This window comes from Balaenoptera acutorostrata, chromosome 16 (assembly GCF_949987535.1).
Source record: "Balaenoptera acutorostrata chromosome 16, mBalAcu1.1, whole genome shotgun sequence".
In the NCBI taxonomy this organism is placed as follows: Eukaryota; Metazoa; Chordata; class Mammalia; order Artiodactyla; family Balaenopteridae; genus Balaenoptera; species Balaenoptera acutorostrata.
Window position 1 is genome coordinate 28,944,144 of NC_080079.1, and position 17,862 is coordinate 28,962,005.

General features: G+C 38.3%; 2 protein-coding genes across 10 annotated transcripts in view; both read left to right on the forward strand.

The window, feature by feature from the left end:
* CHUK (component of inhibitor of nuclear factor kappa B kinase complex) overlaps window positions 1-13,844 on the forward strand; it is a 33,958-nt gene extending 20,114 nt beyond the window's left edge. The window contains exons 14-21 of one of the 4 annotated variants that reach the window (XR_451442.2): window positions 1,233-1,294; window positions 2,266-2,375; window positions 3,047-3,096; window positions 8,567-8,663; window positions 8,956-9,103; window positions 9,646-9,776; window positions 10,357-10,591; window positions 11,756-11,841. Coding sequence is in view for 2 of the 4 variants with exons in the window: in XM_007187362.2 (XP_007187424.2) it covers window positions 1,233-1,294; window positions 2,266-2,375; window positions 3,047-3,096; window positions 8,567-8,663; window positions 8,956-9,103; window positions 9,646-9,776; window positions 11,756-11,855; window positions 12,604-12,633 (728 nt within the window). In the remaining 2 variants the exon portion in view is untranslated. Of the gene's footprint in view, window positions 1-1,232; window positions 1,295-2,265; window positions 2,376-3,046; window positions 3,097-8,566; window positions 8,664-8,955; window positions 9,104-9,645; window positions 9,777-10,356; window positions 10,592-11,755; window positions 11,856-12,603 lie in introns of those variants that run through there. The other 3 variants (XR_451443.2, XM_007187362.2, XM_007187363.2) reach the window with 3 other exon arrangements.
* Window positions 13,845-15,772: 1,928 nt separating this feature from the next.
* The window catches only part of ERLIN1 (ER lipid raft associated 1), a 39,633-nt gene continuing 37,543 nt past the window's right edge, over window positions 15,773-17,862 (forward strand). For 3 of the 6 annotated variants that reach the window (XM_007187364.2, XM_007187369.2, XM_057530636.1), the window contains exons 1-2: window positions 15,834-15,988; window positions 16,250-16,373. In XM_007187364.2, coding sequence (XP_007187426.2) covers window positions 16,261-16,373 — 113 coding nt within the window. In that variant the 5' untranslated portion in view covers window positions 15,834-15,988; window positions 16,250-16,260. Of the gene's footprint in view, window positions 15,989-16,249; window positions 16,374-17,862 lie in introns of all 6 variants that reach the window. The other 3 variants (XM_007187365.2, XM_007187366.2, XM_057530635.1) reach the window with 3 other exon arrangements.

Here is a 17,862-nt window from a genome sequence, read left to right on the forward strand (position 1 = left end):
CAGCCTCCAATTTTTCAGTATTTCACTCCAAGTTTATCTCCCTTCAGATGTACTAAGGAAATGTGAAAAGCAGAGTTAAAATTCAAATAATAAACCAAAAGGGTCGCCTTCAGCATTTCTATTTTCTTTCATGAAACAGATCTCTTTTTGGGAAATAAATCTGGTTTGTATACTTATCTTGAGCAAGGCATGTGTATTTCAGAATAAATGATCAGCAGTGTCTAGTTGGGTAAATAAATTTACCGACTAAAGCTGGTTCTATGATTGATGTTTTATTTATATTTGTATATTATAGGCCTTCTGATGAATGGCAAACAGTATAATTATTTTATCAAATTATCTTTGACTTGTCAGTTGTATATCTTATACTGCTGTTTAAAAAGAGTGATGTAGCCCTATGTGTGCTGATGTTAAAAGATCACTTAGGTCTTTAACGGCAGCAATGTTTTAAGTTGGGGAAAAAAGCAAAGAAGGAAAAGTATATATAGATGGTCCCATTTGTGAGAGAAAAGGATATGTATGTGTCTATGTAAGAAATGACTAACAGAGGGATCCCTGAGGGTGGAGGATGGAGGGGAAGAGAGAGACTTTTCTTTTTATACCCCAATATAGTATTTGATTTTTTAAAAAGATCATGTTCATGTATTACTGTTAAATTTTTCTTTCTTTTTTTTTTTTTTTAAAGAGAAAATCATCTGTGTTGGCTTCCTAGGGTTGCCATAACAAATTGCTATAAACTGTGTGGCTTAAAACAACAGAAATTTATTATCTCACAGTTTCAGAGGCTTGAAGTCCAGAATCAATGTGTTGGCAGGGCCATGCTCTCTCTGAAACCTGTGGAGAAGAATCCTTCCTTGATTCTTCCTAGTTTCTGATGGTTTGCCAGCAATCCTTGGCATTCCTTGTCTTGCAGCTGTAGCACTTAAATCTCTGCCTCTGTTGTCAAATGGAGCTTTCCCTTCATGTGTCTGTGTCTGTGTCTCTTCTCTTCTTATAAGGACTCTAGTCATACTGGATTGAGTCCATCTTAATTTAGCTAATTGCATCTGCAGTGACTCTGTTTCCAAATAAGGTCAAATTCTGAGGTACTGAGTTAGGACTTCAGCATATCTTTTGGGGGGACGATTCAACTCATAACTCTGTTTTTGATGTTGATATGGCAAGAAGATGGGTAGGTCAGTAATTAAAGCTATGGCTATTTCTGAGATAACCAATTAAGACTTTTTTTTTAGCCTCAGAAAAAATGTTAAAAGCATGGAAAGAAATGGAAGAAAAGGCTATCCACTATGCTGAGGTAAAATCATTGAGCTCACTTTGTGTGCTTATTAATTCCTGAGGTCTCCCTTAGAAATTGTCTTTGGTTTTGGTTTGTAGAGTATTTTTCATGTCATTCCTGAATATCAGCCAAATATCTAGTAGATACTTTGTATATATAGAGGGAAGTACCATAGTGGATGAAAACCAAGGCTTTGGGCAAAAGAGACTAAATTGAAGTCTCACTGAGCTTCAGTTTCCATATGATATTATAGGGACTGTACCTTTTTTTAATAGGGTTATACAGATTAAATGGGAGTGAATAACAGATGGTAGTTATCACTGTTATTTTTATGACTGGTTTAGATAGGATGGCTGGACATCCTGGTTTACCTGGGACAGTTTCAGTTTATACCTGTCTTGCCATAATTATCAATAATACTCTCAAAATTATGCTAGTTCGGACAATAAATTATATAAAATAAGTTACATGGTCACACTAGGTATAGATCATTCGCTAGGTGGCAGATTCCTTCCTTACCCGGTACATCTGTCTGTGGTCCCACTAAGTTGTTGCTCTTCTTGATGCCAGCACTTCCCTGAGGGCATGGGTGGGGCAGTTGGTATCCTGGGTTGGGAAATCCCATGCCTTTATCTTTCTGCATCCTTATTCAAGGCAGTTGGGAGGCAATGAAAATCATAGAACTGAGATGCGGTGGTTTTGATGGCCACTTTTTCTTGTTAGTGACACTTTTATCTTTTTGCTTCTCAGGAGAAAAAAGAAAATGCTAGTAGTCTACTGTTGTCAGGAGAGAAAAGAGAGAAGCCTAGGAATAAGTTGGTGCTCATGTGAAAATTACATGTCATAATCTGAAAGATAAAAAGGCTTCAACAAAATCAGTGTTTTGCATTAAATCACTTAGTTCTCTTACTGCAGCCAGTCATTCTCTGAGTTCTTTGTGTTGTGTGGTGGTGAGCCTGTCATTTCTTTTGTGTTTCATCATATTTTAGGTGGGTGTCATTGGGTACCTGGAGGATCAGATCATGTCCCTGCACACTGAAATCATGGAGCTACAGAAGAGCCCCTATGGACGACGTCAGGGAGACTTGATGGAATCTCTGTAAGGGTGAACTCGTGTTGTTGGTGTTGGTGTCTGTAATTTTTGGTAGCAGATTATTCGTTCTTTGTACTTCTGGCAGATTAAGTCTATATGTGATTCTTTTCTACAGTTTTCCTTTCCCCAAATATTTTGGCATCATATTTAAAAAGGAAGTTCTTTCTTAGTCACAGGAAGTTTTGGAAGTAACTCTTTGGGTTGACCTTTGCTTTTTAAATCAATCGAAACATCTTTTCATGTGAGTGTTAAGAAATTTTCAAGTATTCTAGTCACAAACTATTTCCCTACTTACCATACTTCTGGTTCAAGGAAGATATTGTCTATTAGATTCCCTAAATAAGGTTAACTTCCTAAGTGTTTTGATTAGAAACTTGAGATTTTTTTTTCTCTAATCACAGGTCATAATTTTTTCCCATTTAAGTGTTTGTGGTGCAAGGACATTATATATGTGATAGTAGATCAGAGCAGATATGAAGTGTTAATTTATTAAACGTTGCATCTTAAGATCTTGCTTATTACCCAGTGAAACGCTCTGTAAAATATTCATTGGCAATATGTACTTGCTTTAAAATGGGATCATTACTCTATTCAAATAATGTTGTTCATTTCAAGTTGGGGATTATTAAAGTCATTAAACTATCTTCACATATAGAACCTTTTTTTCTCTTTCATAGGGAACAGCGTGCCATTGATCTATATAAGCAGTTAAAGCACAGACCTTCAGGTAAGACACTTTTTCACAGTACACAAAGGCATTTTAGGAAACCATCACTAGCAAATCTAGGAGACTGGATTTTAAATAAGCTTCAGAATAAATTCCAGTTTTGGTATTGCCATTGAGATGTTTATGGTACGACAGCTTTTAAGTTTGTGAGAATTTAAGAAATTAGGAAGGCAAAGTAAGAAAATTGAAAGAGAATAAACTTTAAAGGGAAGTGAAAGAAAGGAATGAAAGAGAAAAAAGGAACTCAAAGAAGGGAAAGAGGAAGCAAGAAAATGTGTGGAAAGATGGGAAAAATTAAGTGCTGCTTAAAATTAAACAGATTGGAAAGAATTTGATACTGTGGGTTCAGGTGTGGAATGGGCAGAGGGATGCCCATGTGCTAGGCCAAAGCATTTACTTTGAAAATGATGCCTTCATCTGCACGTGGTCACTGATTGCTTATTTCGTTGGCAAAACAATTCTGTTGAACATCTGCTGAATACAGAGCATGTTCTGCTGGAAAGAGCACTGGATTGAGAATAGGAAGGCTTGAATTCTAGATAGGGCACTTTACTGACCAAGTGACCTCAGGCAAATAACCTTTTCTCCCTGTATCTCATTTCCCTCTTCTGCAAAACGGGGTTGAAACCTAGCTTTCCTAACTCAGTGACTGTATGTGGCAATGTATTTGAGAGGATGTTTGTGAAAGTGCTTTGAAAACTATAAAGTATTATGTATGTGCAAGATATTATCCTTCAATTAAAAACTGATTTGTTTTGAAGGGTTATAGAAGAAATAAAAGGTGAAGTTTGTGCCCTAATTTGCTATATACTGAAATTGTAAAAAAACAAACAAAACCCATAAGTTTTACACCTTAAAATTTACAAACACATGCAAATTAATATACATCTTAAATTGTATTTAGCAAATATCAAAATCTCCTCTATGTTGGTTTTCATTGTAGTGGAATTTGTTCAGTTAATTTCTACAAACATTTATGAGGTACGTATACAATAGGCATCTAACCCTGACTGGAGGTCAGGGTTGGTTAGAGGAGGTTTCCTGCAGGAGATGATATCTGAGATGAGCCTTAAAGGATAAGTAGCAGTAGCTCGGTGAAAGGAGGTAGGTTCTTGCATATATAAGTATAATAGGTAAAGATGTATACATGTAACAATTAGCATGTTTGAGGAGATGCAGCGTGACTGGATTGTAGTTTCAGAAGCAGAGATGTGGCTGGATAATAAAGGATTTGGTATGTCATAGTAATGATTTTGGATTTCATCATGATGGCAAAGAGAAACCCTAAAAAGTTTCAAGCAGGGGAATGGCATGATCAGATTAGCATTTTAGAAATACTGCTCTGGTAGCATTATGGATAATGGATTAAAGTGAGGCTGGGCTAGAGACGTGCATTAGTTTTGAGGTTGTTGAAGTAATCATGGCTCAGGATAAACTGGGTCATTAGCTAAGGCAAAGAGCCTGAACTGTGGCAGTGGGGTGAAGAGGAGGAGGGTAAGGGCATGAGAGAGATTTAGGAGGTAGAACTGATAGTAGTGGGTGATGGATTTAATATGGGTGGCAGGAGATGGGGTAGAGAATCATGGATGCCTGCCAAGTTTCTGGCTAGAGCAGCTGGGTGCATGGTAGGACCACTCACCATAATGGAAAGTATAGGAAAGATGACAGACTTAATGGGAAAAGAACATGAGTTCATTTCTGTACATGTTGATGTTAAGGTGTCAGTGGGACATTCAAATAGAGATGTCTAGCAGTATTATATATGTATGTATGTGTATATGCATGTATATATAAACACATACATATACACATATACATGCATACACACACACACACACACACGTGTACATATATATATGGATTTAGTAGAGAAGTCCAGGCTAGATATTTAGCTATTTTGAGAGTAATCAGCTATAGGAATAAAATGATCATCTTGAAAAAGTATGTTGAATAAGAAAACCAAGGATGGAATCCTAGGGAATACCAACATTCAAGAAATGGCTAGAAGCAGAAGAGCCTACAAATATTGAGAAATGGCTCAAATATGTAGCAGGAATGATATTATGGGAATAAGACAGAGAGAGTTTCAAGAGGAAAGTGATCAGTAGGGTGAAATGCTACAGAGATGTGGGTAATAAAAATGATAATGAAAATATTCAGTGGACTTAGTAGTTTGGATATCATTGGTGATCTTGGTAAAATAACGGCCTTTTGGCAACAGAAGCCAGATTGTAGTTGGCTGAGGAGGGAGCGGGACAGGGGGGAATGGAGAAGTCAGTCTAGATCAGCAATTCTCAAAGTGTGGCTCATGAACCCCTGAGGATTCCTGAAACCTTTTCAGAGGAGTCAGTGAGGTCAAAACTGTTTTCATAATACTAGGATGTTATTTGCCTTTTTTACTATGTTGACATTTTCACTGATGCTGCAAAAGCATTGGTGGGTAAACAGCTTGCACCTTGCTTAGCATGAATGAAGGCACGAGCACCAAAGTATGCTAGTAGTCATTGATTTTCACTAAAATGCATTCATAGTTTAAAAAAAATACCAGTTTTATTTAAGAGTGTCCTTGATAAAGCAGTAAAATTTCTATTTAAATCTCAACCCTTGAGTATATGTCTTTTTAATATTCTGTGTGACAAAATGGAAAGTACTGATAAAGTGCTTCTGCTACATACTGAGGTATGATGGTTGTCTTAAGGAAAACCACCTCAGCGGTTGTTTACATTGCTGTTGACTGGCCTCTTCTTTAATGGAACACCATTTTTACTTGGAACAATGACTGTCAGGAAAACTACGGTTATTCAGATTTGGTTGTGGGGCAGATATTTTCTAAAAATTAATGGAGCATGCCTATCACTTGAAGGAAAAAAGCCAACAGTATTGTCAATGATAAAATTCCATGTTTCCAGCAAAAAATTAAAATGTAGGAAAACGTCTATCCATCAGCTGAAATTTGTCAGCTTCCCAATACTTAAATGCTTTTCTGATAAGATTGGTGGTGATATTAAAAAGATTTGCAAAAATGTAAAACAATGCCAATGCGCTCACTAAATTTTGAGGGGGAAATACAGTTATTTTGAATAAAAATGTATTAATAGATGAGTTTATTGTTATTTTTAAATGAATAAATAAATATTTTTATATTTCTCAGTTTAATTCCTGAAGAACACTTTGGAGTTCTTAAGAATTTTTGAGTGTTGGTGTCCTGAGACCAGTAAGTTTGAGAACTGGTTATCTAGGCTATTCTTTCCAGAAGCTTGGCTGTTAAGGAAAGAAGAGAGGTGAGCAGCTAGGAGGAGATGAAGAATCAAGGGAGGTCAGTTTTCAGAAGGAAGACTTGAGCTTATTTATGTGCTTGGGGCCAAAAGCCTGTGGAGAGGGAAGTCTCTGAACAAGTTTGAGAGGCTGACTCCAGAGAGTAGTAGGAGGGGTTGGGCTTGTTGCCACTGATATTAGAGGGGGGGATGTGTGTGGATACAGACACTTATGTGGGTATAGGGGTTGGAAGGTGAGGATCTTCCTGCTTTATGTCCTCCTATCCCGAAGTAAGAAGTGGGGTTATCTGTAATTGAAGAGGTGTGACGTCATAGATTTAAGGAGTATGCTAAAGATTTTTGAAAGCTGGTGTGTGCAATGGCAGATGTTGCTGATCCAAGACAGTTATTAAGAATCCAGAGCAGAAGTGAAAACCTGTGAATTAGTAGTTACAACAGAGAGAATGATAGTATAATTTTTTTGTTGGTAGTGGTTAGTAGCTTGGATACAGAAACTGATAGAGCAGGTGGTTAGACTGATCTAGGGTTAGGATCTTGCTGACAATAAGAGGACAGAAAAGTTGAAGATATTGACAAAAAAGTGATATAAATGATAAAAGTTGTGGTTAGAGTAAAATATTGAAATTTAAGATTTCAGATAGAGCAAGGCTAATTTTTTTTTCTTTAATCGATATTCATTACTCTCCATCTTCTGGCCAATGAATCAGATATTGCAGATGAAGGATATAAAATTCCATCCATTGACTCAGTGGATTAACTTTCCACAGTCATTGATAACATTTGTTTGGATTATTTTTATAAAAACTTTGCAGTAGCCATACATATCAGCATATCACAGGGCCTAGAAATAAATTTGCTATCCAGGTAGCTTCTTTGAACTGATAGTCACCTTGAGTGACAAACTAGTTGTGAGAAGAAGTTTTGTCTATTGTTGGGGCTTATGTAATCACACCTGAGGTATGGTTTTTGGTGTCTTTTCCAGTTTAGAGTTGCCTTGAGACTTTTGTTCAGCTGAAAATGGTGAAAACCAACTTTCTTCATTGTTTATGTTGGAGTAGGTTAAAGTTCTGAGGTCTTTGACCATCTAAAAGAGCTAGTTATATGGGAAAGCTGTTGGGCCTAGTCCGTGGGATTTATGAAGAAGTGCTGTTTGGAGAGGAGCCTTTTTGGAGTCTCTGGATCTGGTTGTTGTTGAGGGAGAGACAAAGAAAAACATGTGTGGGGAATCAAGTTGAGTGCTAGGCAAGGTCTTTGCAGTGCTAACAAAGGACACAACTTTTTTTAAACCTCTTTCGATACTCCTTTCATAGTAAAATGTGGGTAACAACAGTAGCCATCTCACAGGACTCCTGTGAGGGTTAAATGAGAAAATTTTAAGTGGAGAATAGCAAATAATAATAATAATATTTTTGCATTCGAGACTAATTATTGTCCGGGGAAATACCAGCATGATCCATGAGCAACCTTCCAATGTTTTAAAACTTAAATAGCCATTTTCTGAAATATAACAGTTAATTGTAGTTGTTTTTTTGTTTGTTTGTTTTTTAAATGCGATGGCATCTATAACAGTAGAACCCACTCACTGTGACCACACAACCATCCCATTTGAGGGCATTTGTCAGCTGCCAGTTTGCTTTAAGATTTTATACTACCCTCAAACTGAATTTTCAAGGTGTCTACAGGTCCTTTTATTAGTGCATCAGATTTGGCTTAAGTTGGTCAGCTTTTTTCAACGTTTTCATGGGTATAAACAGGTGGATAAACATGAAATTCCAAGCAAGCCTAGCTGGGATTCCTTCCTTTGAGTCAGTGAAAGTTTGATGAATTGTCCTACTGCTTCTAAACAAATGATGTTAATCATCCAAGAAAAAATGATCTCTTGTCCAGAAAGCTGCATATGTGTCTGGGGCTTGGGTTAGTATGGGTTAAGGATAGCCAAGATGATTCTTCTTAAAACTGAAGATACAGTTGTAAATCTATATATACATTATATACACACAAACACACAGACTTCATTTTTAGTTAGATGATTATTTATAGATATATAATCTTAAAATCTTTTATCTTAATTTAGTTTTGAAATTAAATGGAGATGTTAATTAAAACTAGTTTCAGATTTTTAGGAATTTTTTGTTTGGAGGCTGATATGTTCACGCAGAAGAGAGGTTATACCTACTGACTGAGATCTTTTATAGATCACTCCTACAGCGACAGCACGGAGATGGTGAAAATCATTGTGCATACTGTGCAGAGTCAGGACCGGGTTCTCAAGGAGCTGTTCGGTCATTTGAGGTAGAAATATTGTTTTCCTTCCTGTTGAAAAGCCAGGATACTTTTATCATGTTCCTTTCAAAGTGTAATACCCTTTTCTGGTAAATATACTAGAACCAGGAAGAGTACTGGCAGTACATTGGGAACCCTGACCACAGCTGCATGCATTTATGTGTCCTGTTTGTGTGCATTGCTTTGTAGATGAGTCATTAAATCTATGCTGATTGTGATTCATTCCCCCAGCTGGGTTTGGGAGTATGGGGTACAGTCTTGGGGGATGTATAAGTGTCTGACACAGATTTTACCTCTCCAGCAAGTTGTTGGGCTGTAAGCAGAAGATTATTGATCTACTGCCCAAGGTGGAAATGGCCCTCAGTAACATCAAAGAAGCTGACAATACTGTCATGTTTATGCAGGGAAAGAGGCAGAAAGAAATATGGCATCTCCTTAAAATTGCCTGTGTAAGTAATTTTTAATGAATTATGTAATATGACATTGATTTGCTGTTACTCCCTGCAAAAGGGATTTTTATCAGCATGATCTGTGTCCTCTTGAAGACGTGTATATTTTATGTTGGGTTGATGCTCATGTTCTTTGCTTGGTGTCTCACTAGCAATTCTGATACAGGACTTCATGATCATCTTTCATTATCTCTCTCCTTTCCAGTTTCCTGTTTTTATACTCCTCTCAACCCTAGACCACTGTGGTATCCCAACCCAATTTGGGGGTAGATGTGCCTGACTAGTTTAAAAAACCAGTCCTTTGTTCAACTGGAGTTTTTTTTTTCCAAGTAAAGTAGAATAGAAGGATAGATACATTCGGTTTTAGTCAATGAAGAAAGGGGTCAAGGACAGGATAGTTAGTAGGGGTGTGTAAAAGTAGAGATAGGTTTATACAGAAATAGTCTGGTTATGCATAAAAGTAGTGATAGAAATGTTAAGTCTTAGGAATATGAATGTGTGGAGGTGCTTGCCTGTAATCTTTTTTTTTTTTTTTCCTTCAGACACAGAGCTCTGCTCGGTCCCTTGTAGGATCCAGTCTAGAAGGTATAACCCCTCAGGCATCAGCATGGCTGCCCACAACTTCAGCAGAACGTGAACATCCTCTGTCATGCGTGGTAACTCCTCAAGATGGGTGGGTTCACTTTGTTACAATAGATAGTTGTATTTTCAAGAGCAGTGGTAGGAATGAGGCAGTAGAGTGCAGTGGTTAAGACATATTCTTCACTTCCTTATAGACCAGGATTGAGTCCTGATTGTCTCTTTGTAATAACCTTATACAGTTAACTTGACTCTTTTAATGGTCACATTTCCTTACCTGTAAAATGGGAAGTGCTGTGAAAATTCAGCTAGACAGTGTATGTAAAATGCTTGGGAAGTGAATCTTCAGCTAATGTTACTTCTTATTAGCTCAGTCCAGGTTCTAAGTTCTTTATCTGTTATTGGCTTATCAAATCTTTTAGCCAAACTTTATTCCTCACTTAACTATTTATCTCTGAGAAATTATGCTGTCTTTTTGCAGTTATCATTTTAGGGCCCTCTAATGGAATTGAGTTTAATCTACTCATTTTATAACTTAGTATTTCTAAAATGACTTTTTTCAGTGCCTTAAATCATTTTTGCAAATAACTCAAGTTTGAAGTCCTATATTTTCTTTTAATTCCTACTCTTCTGCTAAAAGCTGAATGACTATCCATTTCTGTTATTTTTCTCAGCATAAGATGTGCCATATCCAGAGCCAGCGGCTCTCTGCTAGCTTGTGTATTGTCGCTTTTCTCACAACTCATGGAGGCCTCTGCAGTACCAGCATTTCCTGGAAGCTCTGCCCATAATTAGTTTTGCAGAGGTGCAGCCATGTAACATCACTGCTCAGGAGGTCATGCAGCTGCACATTCTGTACTCTGCTTTTATGAGAGAAAAGCACATGGCAGGAAGGCAAGCTGATACCAGGTATTTTATCTTCTTAAAGAAAGCAAGCTCCAGGGTATATCTTGGGGTCATTATACATTTGGCCCAATGTAATACATCCACAGCTACAGCATAGACTATAATTAATTATATGGACTTTAGGAAATATTCCATTAATCAGAATTGACACAAATAAAATTTAATACCTTTCTGCTTTCATTAAAGGCATGTAGGTTTATTAGGGGATGCAAATGGTTGCAAATGTTACCTCTATACAAGTGATTTTCAATGTGAGGTTGTGGTTGTTTGCAAAAGTATATTCAACAGGAATTTTTAAATACATTTTCCAGTAGGAATACATTATAAAGGAAAACTTCAGTTATAATGTACCTGCGGTACTTAACCACCAAAGATTGGGAACTGTTGGCCTCAATTTTTCTATCTGTTGAATAAGCTGAACGAGAATTTAGTTCTAAGCTAATAGTGACTATCTTCCATGGCTTAGAACTGATTCTAGTCGGGTAGGGAGTGAGGGTTAGTAAAAGGTAAGGATGGAGGCCATATGGAAGAGGGAAGTGTAGAAGGTGGAAACCAAATTCAGGATTTCCTTCAAATACAAACTTCAGGGATACTTCTTGGTTTTCGGCAGCTCCCCTGTCACAGGTTTCTTCTGCTGTCCTCAGGAATCAGCTTGCTTGTTTTCTTTCTCATTGCTGTCATCTGTATTTTCCAAACAGTTTTTTTCACCTTCCCTGATATTTGCAGAAAAGATTGTACTTTTGTGTCTCCTCCCCTACATGTGTATTTCTGAAGTAAGCATGCTGATGTTTTTACTACTTGTAAGGAAAGGGACATGTTTCAGAAACAAAGAGATCTTTCATCTAGCTGTGCCACAGGATCTCTTTTTTTTCCCCAGTGAGCATTTTCAGGGGGAAAAAGTTGTATATAAGTGCTACTTATATTTCAGAGGAAAATCAGATTGCAGTTATAGTGGACTCCTCATTGTTAGAGCTGGGCAGAGGCAGCAGCTTGGAGTAACAAATAGGACTCTTGCCTCTGGGTGGGAGGGATGAGGAAACTGAAGACTACAGGAATCAGCTGCATTGGGTTGCAGGGTTGCAGTGTTGTCGGAAGGGCAGAATCATCCTGACCCTGAAGACCAGAAAATAGAGGAAATTCATATGCCTCTTTGCTTTCATTCCACAGGGAGACTTTAGCACAAATAATAGAAGAAAATTTGAAATGTCTTGGCCATTTAAGCACTATTATTCATGAAGCAAATGAGAAACAGGGCAACAGTATGATGGTAAGTTTTATATGGATACGGATGTCTGTTTTAGGTATGTTGGGTGCAAAGGATTTAACTTTCCATGCTAGATTTATCTGGCATTTGGGATGCAGATGGGGAATAGAACTCAGAGGAAAGAGCATTTGAGGAATGCTTGATCTCAACTCCCCATCTTCTCTTACTCATGGATATACTAGGATTATGTCATCAGTTATCTTCAACAATAGCATTTTTGGTCAAGTTAAATGAGTAGTGAGCTTTCTTTGCAGTGTGACCACTGAAATCGAACGGTTTGTACTTTTTTGCTTCAGCAATCAATTTTCTCCAATAAGATTGGACATGATTTGTACTGTGATTCAAGTATAGTAACTGCTGTATGCAAAATGAATAATGTTAATATGGTTATAATTTATAGAAGTGTTTATATGAAGATTTGGTTACTGTGAATTATTTGTTAAAACTTGGAGAAACTACAATAAAATGTTTACTGAATTAACTTTCACTACATTTAGTCTTGATGTTAATTCTTTCTTATTTCCTCTTTCATTAATTATTTGCTTCAAATACTTATAAAAACTCTGAAATATTTTTTTTAGTTAGCAGAAAAGGTAAACTAAACTCCTTAATTGTAACTTATTTGTACTTTTGGTTTTTCAATTTTGATTATAAAATGTCCAAATATACAGAAAACTTGCAGAAATGAACACCCATATACCTACCACTTTTAGTCAATATCTAATTGTAACTTTTTCATGCCTGGTTTTAGAATCTTGATTGGAGTTGGTTAACAGAATGACTTGCCACTTACTGACTGTCCCAAACCTATGAGGTTGTTGCTGCACATGTTGGAAATTTGTTTTTCTCTTATGAAACCATTCTTCAGACACCAATCAATGGAAGAAATGACTATGATCAGAAACTACACATGATTTCACAGTGCAATATTTTGACTCGGGGTAATTTTAACCTCTGAACAGATAGAATTTAATGAGTCAGTGGACTTGTTTAAATACTACAGCTACTTAGGAGCATCGCTGGAATCCATTTGTCTTCAAACTTGATAAAACATTACTTATTTAACTTGACTATCTTTCAACATTTAACTTTTGGGTATAAGGCCAAAGTAATGTATACAGAGAAGAAAATCTCAACTAACATGTATTCTAAGTAAAAATTGTTTGCCTGTGTTTCTGTGGAAGAGACTGCTTGCAAGTAGAATTGTACTTCTTGAAGAATAAACTCTACCTCCTTGTGTTGCACTCAACAGTGCTTTTCCTGGCATCATAAGGAGTTAGTTTAATCCCATTTTCAATTTCAATCCCAAATGCACATTTGGCTGTATCCCTTTCCTGCAGAAGGGATTGTGCATCTGTGCCTTTAATACCAGTTGATTCTTTCAAATCTTGTTAAGTGTGCTATGTGTATATGTATTTAAGATGTACATTTAATAATATCAAAGAAAAGATGCCTGTTAATTTATAATGTATTTGAAAGCTTATCTGTGTTTTCATTTGTAAAAATGGGTCTCTTGTTTAAGGAATCTTTCATGTCTTGTCATATAAATTTATAAAGGTCTGTACTCCTGATCTGTAATTCCAAAACCCAAAAAGCTCTGATAACAAGGTTTTTCATAAGCTTGGTGACAAAATTCACCTGCTTGCACATCCAACGTGAACTGACATTGAATCTATCCCATTTAGTGTGAATATTCTTTTTTTTTTTTTTCTTGCTGTAGAAATATTAACGTGTTTGCTTGTTTGGGGGTAGGGTGCTGCCACAGACCCTGCCTGGGGTTTATGTAGTATGGTATATGCACTGAATTACCTTTCTAAAATCTGAAAATTTCATAATTCTGAAACACCTGGCCCCAAGGGTTTCAGATAAAGGATTGTGGATCTATCATCTGTTAAATAAGTTAGAAGGTATTACTTGTTTAAAAAAAAAATGTGAAATTCTTTTGTATTCTAGACAGTTTTTCACTTTGTGTATTAAATAATTTTTAAATTACTTTTTGAACCTCTATTCACTAAAATCAGATTATAATAATTGAATATGCTTTGGGAAAATGTGAAGGTTTTATGAAGCAGAGTTGGAGCACAGAATAACATAATGGGCTCTCAGTGTACTTTCCTTAGGAATGAAACAGGACTTATGGTAAAGACAGTATTGGGTAGCTTCTTTAATATAGTCTTTTCTCCTGAGATGTTCTATCAACACTATCCATGTCTAAAAACTGTGCTCATACCTTGCCCTATAAACTGCTGTCTTAGTTACACCATCCCCATTTTTGCTAGTAGTGTCATTTTCCCAGTCATCTAAGTTTGATACCTTGGGGTTGTCTTCTCCTAACTCTAGTCATCTGGTACTAGTGTTTCTCTGAATATGGACATTCTGACTACCAGCTGTTAAAATAGGCAGTCTCTCTCTTCTCCAGTTCTAGGTTTTAATCAATAAACATTTATTGGGTACCTATTGCTTGGAAGATATTGAGCAAAATGGGAAGATCAGAAAAGTTAACACAGGCAGTACAATAAGAATGTTTATTTGGAATGAAATTATTGTTAAAGGATTTTTTAAATGATCATGCATTTTCTAAATATCATTGTAATAACTGATAAAAGATCTGGTAGAGGGTGGGGCCATTTTTATGGTTTGTGGCTGATGTGATCTCAGGCTAGCCTGATCTGTGTGATACCTAAGGGCAAGTGGTGTGAGTCAGAACAGTCTTTTATAGTGCAATCACCTCAAATTTGCTTATGATACATGAGTTGAACACTGTTTATTGGCTGACAACTTTTCAGAGTTAAGTGTCAGTTGTGCATTATATCCATTTCATTCCCTAATTCAAGCAATATGAAAAACTAAGAGAATCCATCCAGAAAACAGAGGCTGGACAAGTTATTTTTTATTCTCTTTGCTTTTTATCAGTTAAAATAGCTAAGCTCTGCAAATAACATTTATCTGGTACAGACAAGGTCCCATACATTCCTAGGTAGTAGAAGTCAAATGAATGATACAGGTAAGTGCATTTATTGAAGGGAGAAGGTACAGTGGTCTGGGAGGGCTTCCTTTAAAGAAGATTTTAATTGATTTTATTTACCTCTTCCCATTTCCACTGTTACTACCATTGTAACCTTGGGCCTGCAGTTTCCTAACAACTTGGCTTCCCTGTCTCTTGTCTCCACTCTAAGCCATTTTGTAGACTCACTGGCCCTAAGGTACTGCTTTCCCATACTTCCCTGCCCAAGAGTTTACAGAGCCCTCCAACCTTAGTCTACCTTGTCCAGTTGTGGTCCCACTGCTAGCCTTTCAAGGCTTACACCATTACTGCCCAACCTCTTCTAACATGCTGCCCTTATTGCCTTTGTATCCATCTTTCTTACTCCCATCTCTACTCTTTCACTTTGTCCTTTCTATTTCCGGTAATACATGCAGATAATGCATAATTTAAAAGAACAGAAAAATATGTAGTGAAAAGAAAGTGTCTCTATTCTCTAGCCATCCAGTTTTCCCTCCCTACAGAAAAAGTGAATTCGAGCCTTTCAAAATCTGGGCCTAGCCTAGCATCCGACTCCTTTCCATCACACAGGCTTCAAGGAAGCTCCAATGCTCACTGTCTTCAGTCTTCCCGGAGGACCCTCCAACACACACCCACGTTTACGTGCTTATTAGTTTATTCTGTTCTTATTGCTTGGATGGCTTTCATAAAGCCCTCACTGGATCAGCATTCTGGCACGTTAATAGGTGACTCTGCACAAGAACACGCTGACCAGTGCCTTGTCTCAGAGGCCCTCTCCGTTCCTCTGCCTCCTTCCTTACTCCACATTGCCGATTTCCCGTCTCTTCCGGAGCAGGAAACCAGCAGTACACAGTGGAGAGCCCACGTACCTTCGCGCGAGATAGCTCGGCGGGAGGCGGCGAGAATTTTGTCCCGTCCGCTCCCCGTCTCTAGTCGCGGGGCGAGCGCGGCGTCGGTGTGCGTGTCCGCGCAGCCGCAGTGCCCCGCGGGTGGGCGGGGCCGGCTCTTGGCGGCGGTTGGTGCGGCCCGGGTGGAGACTTCACGTGCACGCGGGGGGCGGTGCGTCACTGATCGGTGAGGCGCGGCCGAGGGGTCGGCCTCTGTCCGGAGTCTGCGGCTGGCCCCTTTCTCAGTTAGTGCTTTCCTCTGGGCGGGGAGGAGCGGCTGTTGGGGGGGGAGGGGTGTCAAGACGCTCACCGAGCAGGGGCGACCCACGGGCCGGCTCGCGCGGAGAGGTTGGCGACGGGGAAGCGAGCTCTGCGAGGAGGGAAACGAGGCACAGGACTCCTCAGCTCGGCCTGCGGGAGGGGGCCAGGTCCCGGGAGGGCGAGGTGGAAAACGGAAGGTGGTCCTGTCACTCACGGGGCTGGGGCTCCGTTCCTTCCTCATCCAGGAGGAACTAGGATGAATATGACTCAAGCACGCGTTCTGGTGGCTGGAGTGGTGGGTCTGGTGGTTGTCCTCCTCTACGCCTCCATCCACAAGATCGAGGAAGGACACTTGGCCGTGTACTACAGGTGAGTGGCACGTGCAGTCAGCTCAGGTTCTAGAGCAGGCAGAAGGAAGACTCCCATTAGGGTCTGGGAAGTTGTTCCCTCTGCGGTGTCAGGGAGCTCTTTCCAGTCCTAGGAAGTGACTTTCGTCGCAGCCCTAGGGAGAGTATGGGAGCTGTGGCAGGCTTTTGCAGAGCATCCTCCAGGTGTTGGACAGTTTCAGTGCTATGTACATTGTGTGCAGAGGTTAAGACTCCCTGCAGTTGTTCCTAGTAGTCAGTAAACTCAGTCATTTGCAGAAAAAAATGAAGGGTGGAAGGCAGTGGTGACTCCACCTGTGGCTGAAGAAATGGATAAATCATTGTTAAATTCCATACAGCTGTACTGGCTTTTAGTTTGCAGCTGTAGGTGCTATTTAGAAACTGGTCCTGTTTTTGGTTGTTTCTTAGATTTTTTTTTTTTTTCCTTTAAAAAGTTCTGGTGTCTGGTTTGGGCTTGTAAGGCCATTAAGACCATGACAGTTGTTGAATTCCTGGACCTTGGGAGACAAACACAGGATTGTGACAGACACATCCTCCTCCCACCTTTCCCTGTCTTTTCAAGTTGAGGAAAGCAGTGGTGTGGAATGTGTTGATCTCTAGCTGAGATGAATAGCTTTTCCTTCAACGTAGTTACCACCAGTTCTTTTGATATAGACAGAGGACAGTTTGGAGAAACTGAGACAACGATGTATTTGAAAGAGCTTCAACTTTTTGCTGGCTTCTGTCATCTCGTAAAACCAAAATTTCTACTTTTAGATCCATCCTGAGTCTTAGAAAGTCTTCCCTGTGAAGCACTAATTTCAAATACAATTTTAGTGATATGTCTTAGCAGGTGGGGGGTGTGGCATTTTAAAAATGACAGATTAGTCTGTATTTCCATCTAGTTCAGCATTGTCTTCCTGATAGTTAAGCCAAGGAAAGAACATTTCAAGGTATGGCTCTCAAAAAATTAAGGATGGACCTCAAACAGTTCATCTTTTGTTAGCTATTTGTTATGAATTCTTTGCAAACCTATTTATATTTTCAAGATAGGAAGGTAAGTTCTATTAATTTACTATTCAATATGTAAAATAGGACTTCTTTTTTATATTTCCCTCCAAATTACCTCCTTTTTATAACTTGCAAGATGTGCTTTCATGTTTCTCACATTCCAGAATTTGGTGAACGAGTCCACACTTATATCTATTTGTAGTCTTATCCCCTCACCCTTCATCTTTCCGTGCTAATTTTTTGTTGTTGTTGATTTTATAGAGGCTTTATGCCCCCAGTATTTTTTTCTTTGTTCCAAATAAGTTTCTTTTTTTATTTAAAAAAAGAATTGTTTAAATTGTTAATTTACAGTGTTATGTTTCAAGTATATAGCAAAGTGATTCAGTTATACATATATATATTTATATTATTTTTCAGATTATTTTCTATTATAGGTTATTACAAAATATTGAGTATAGTTCCCTGTGCTATACAGAAGGTCC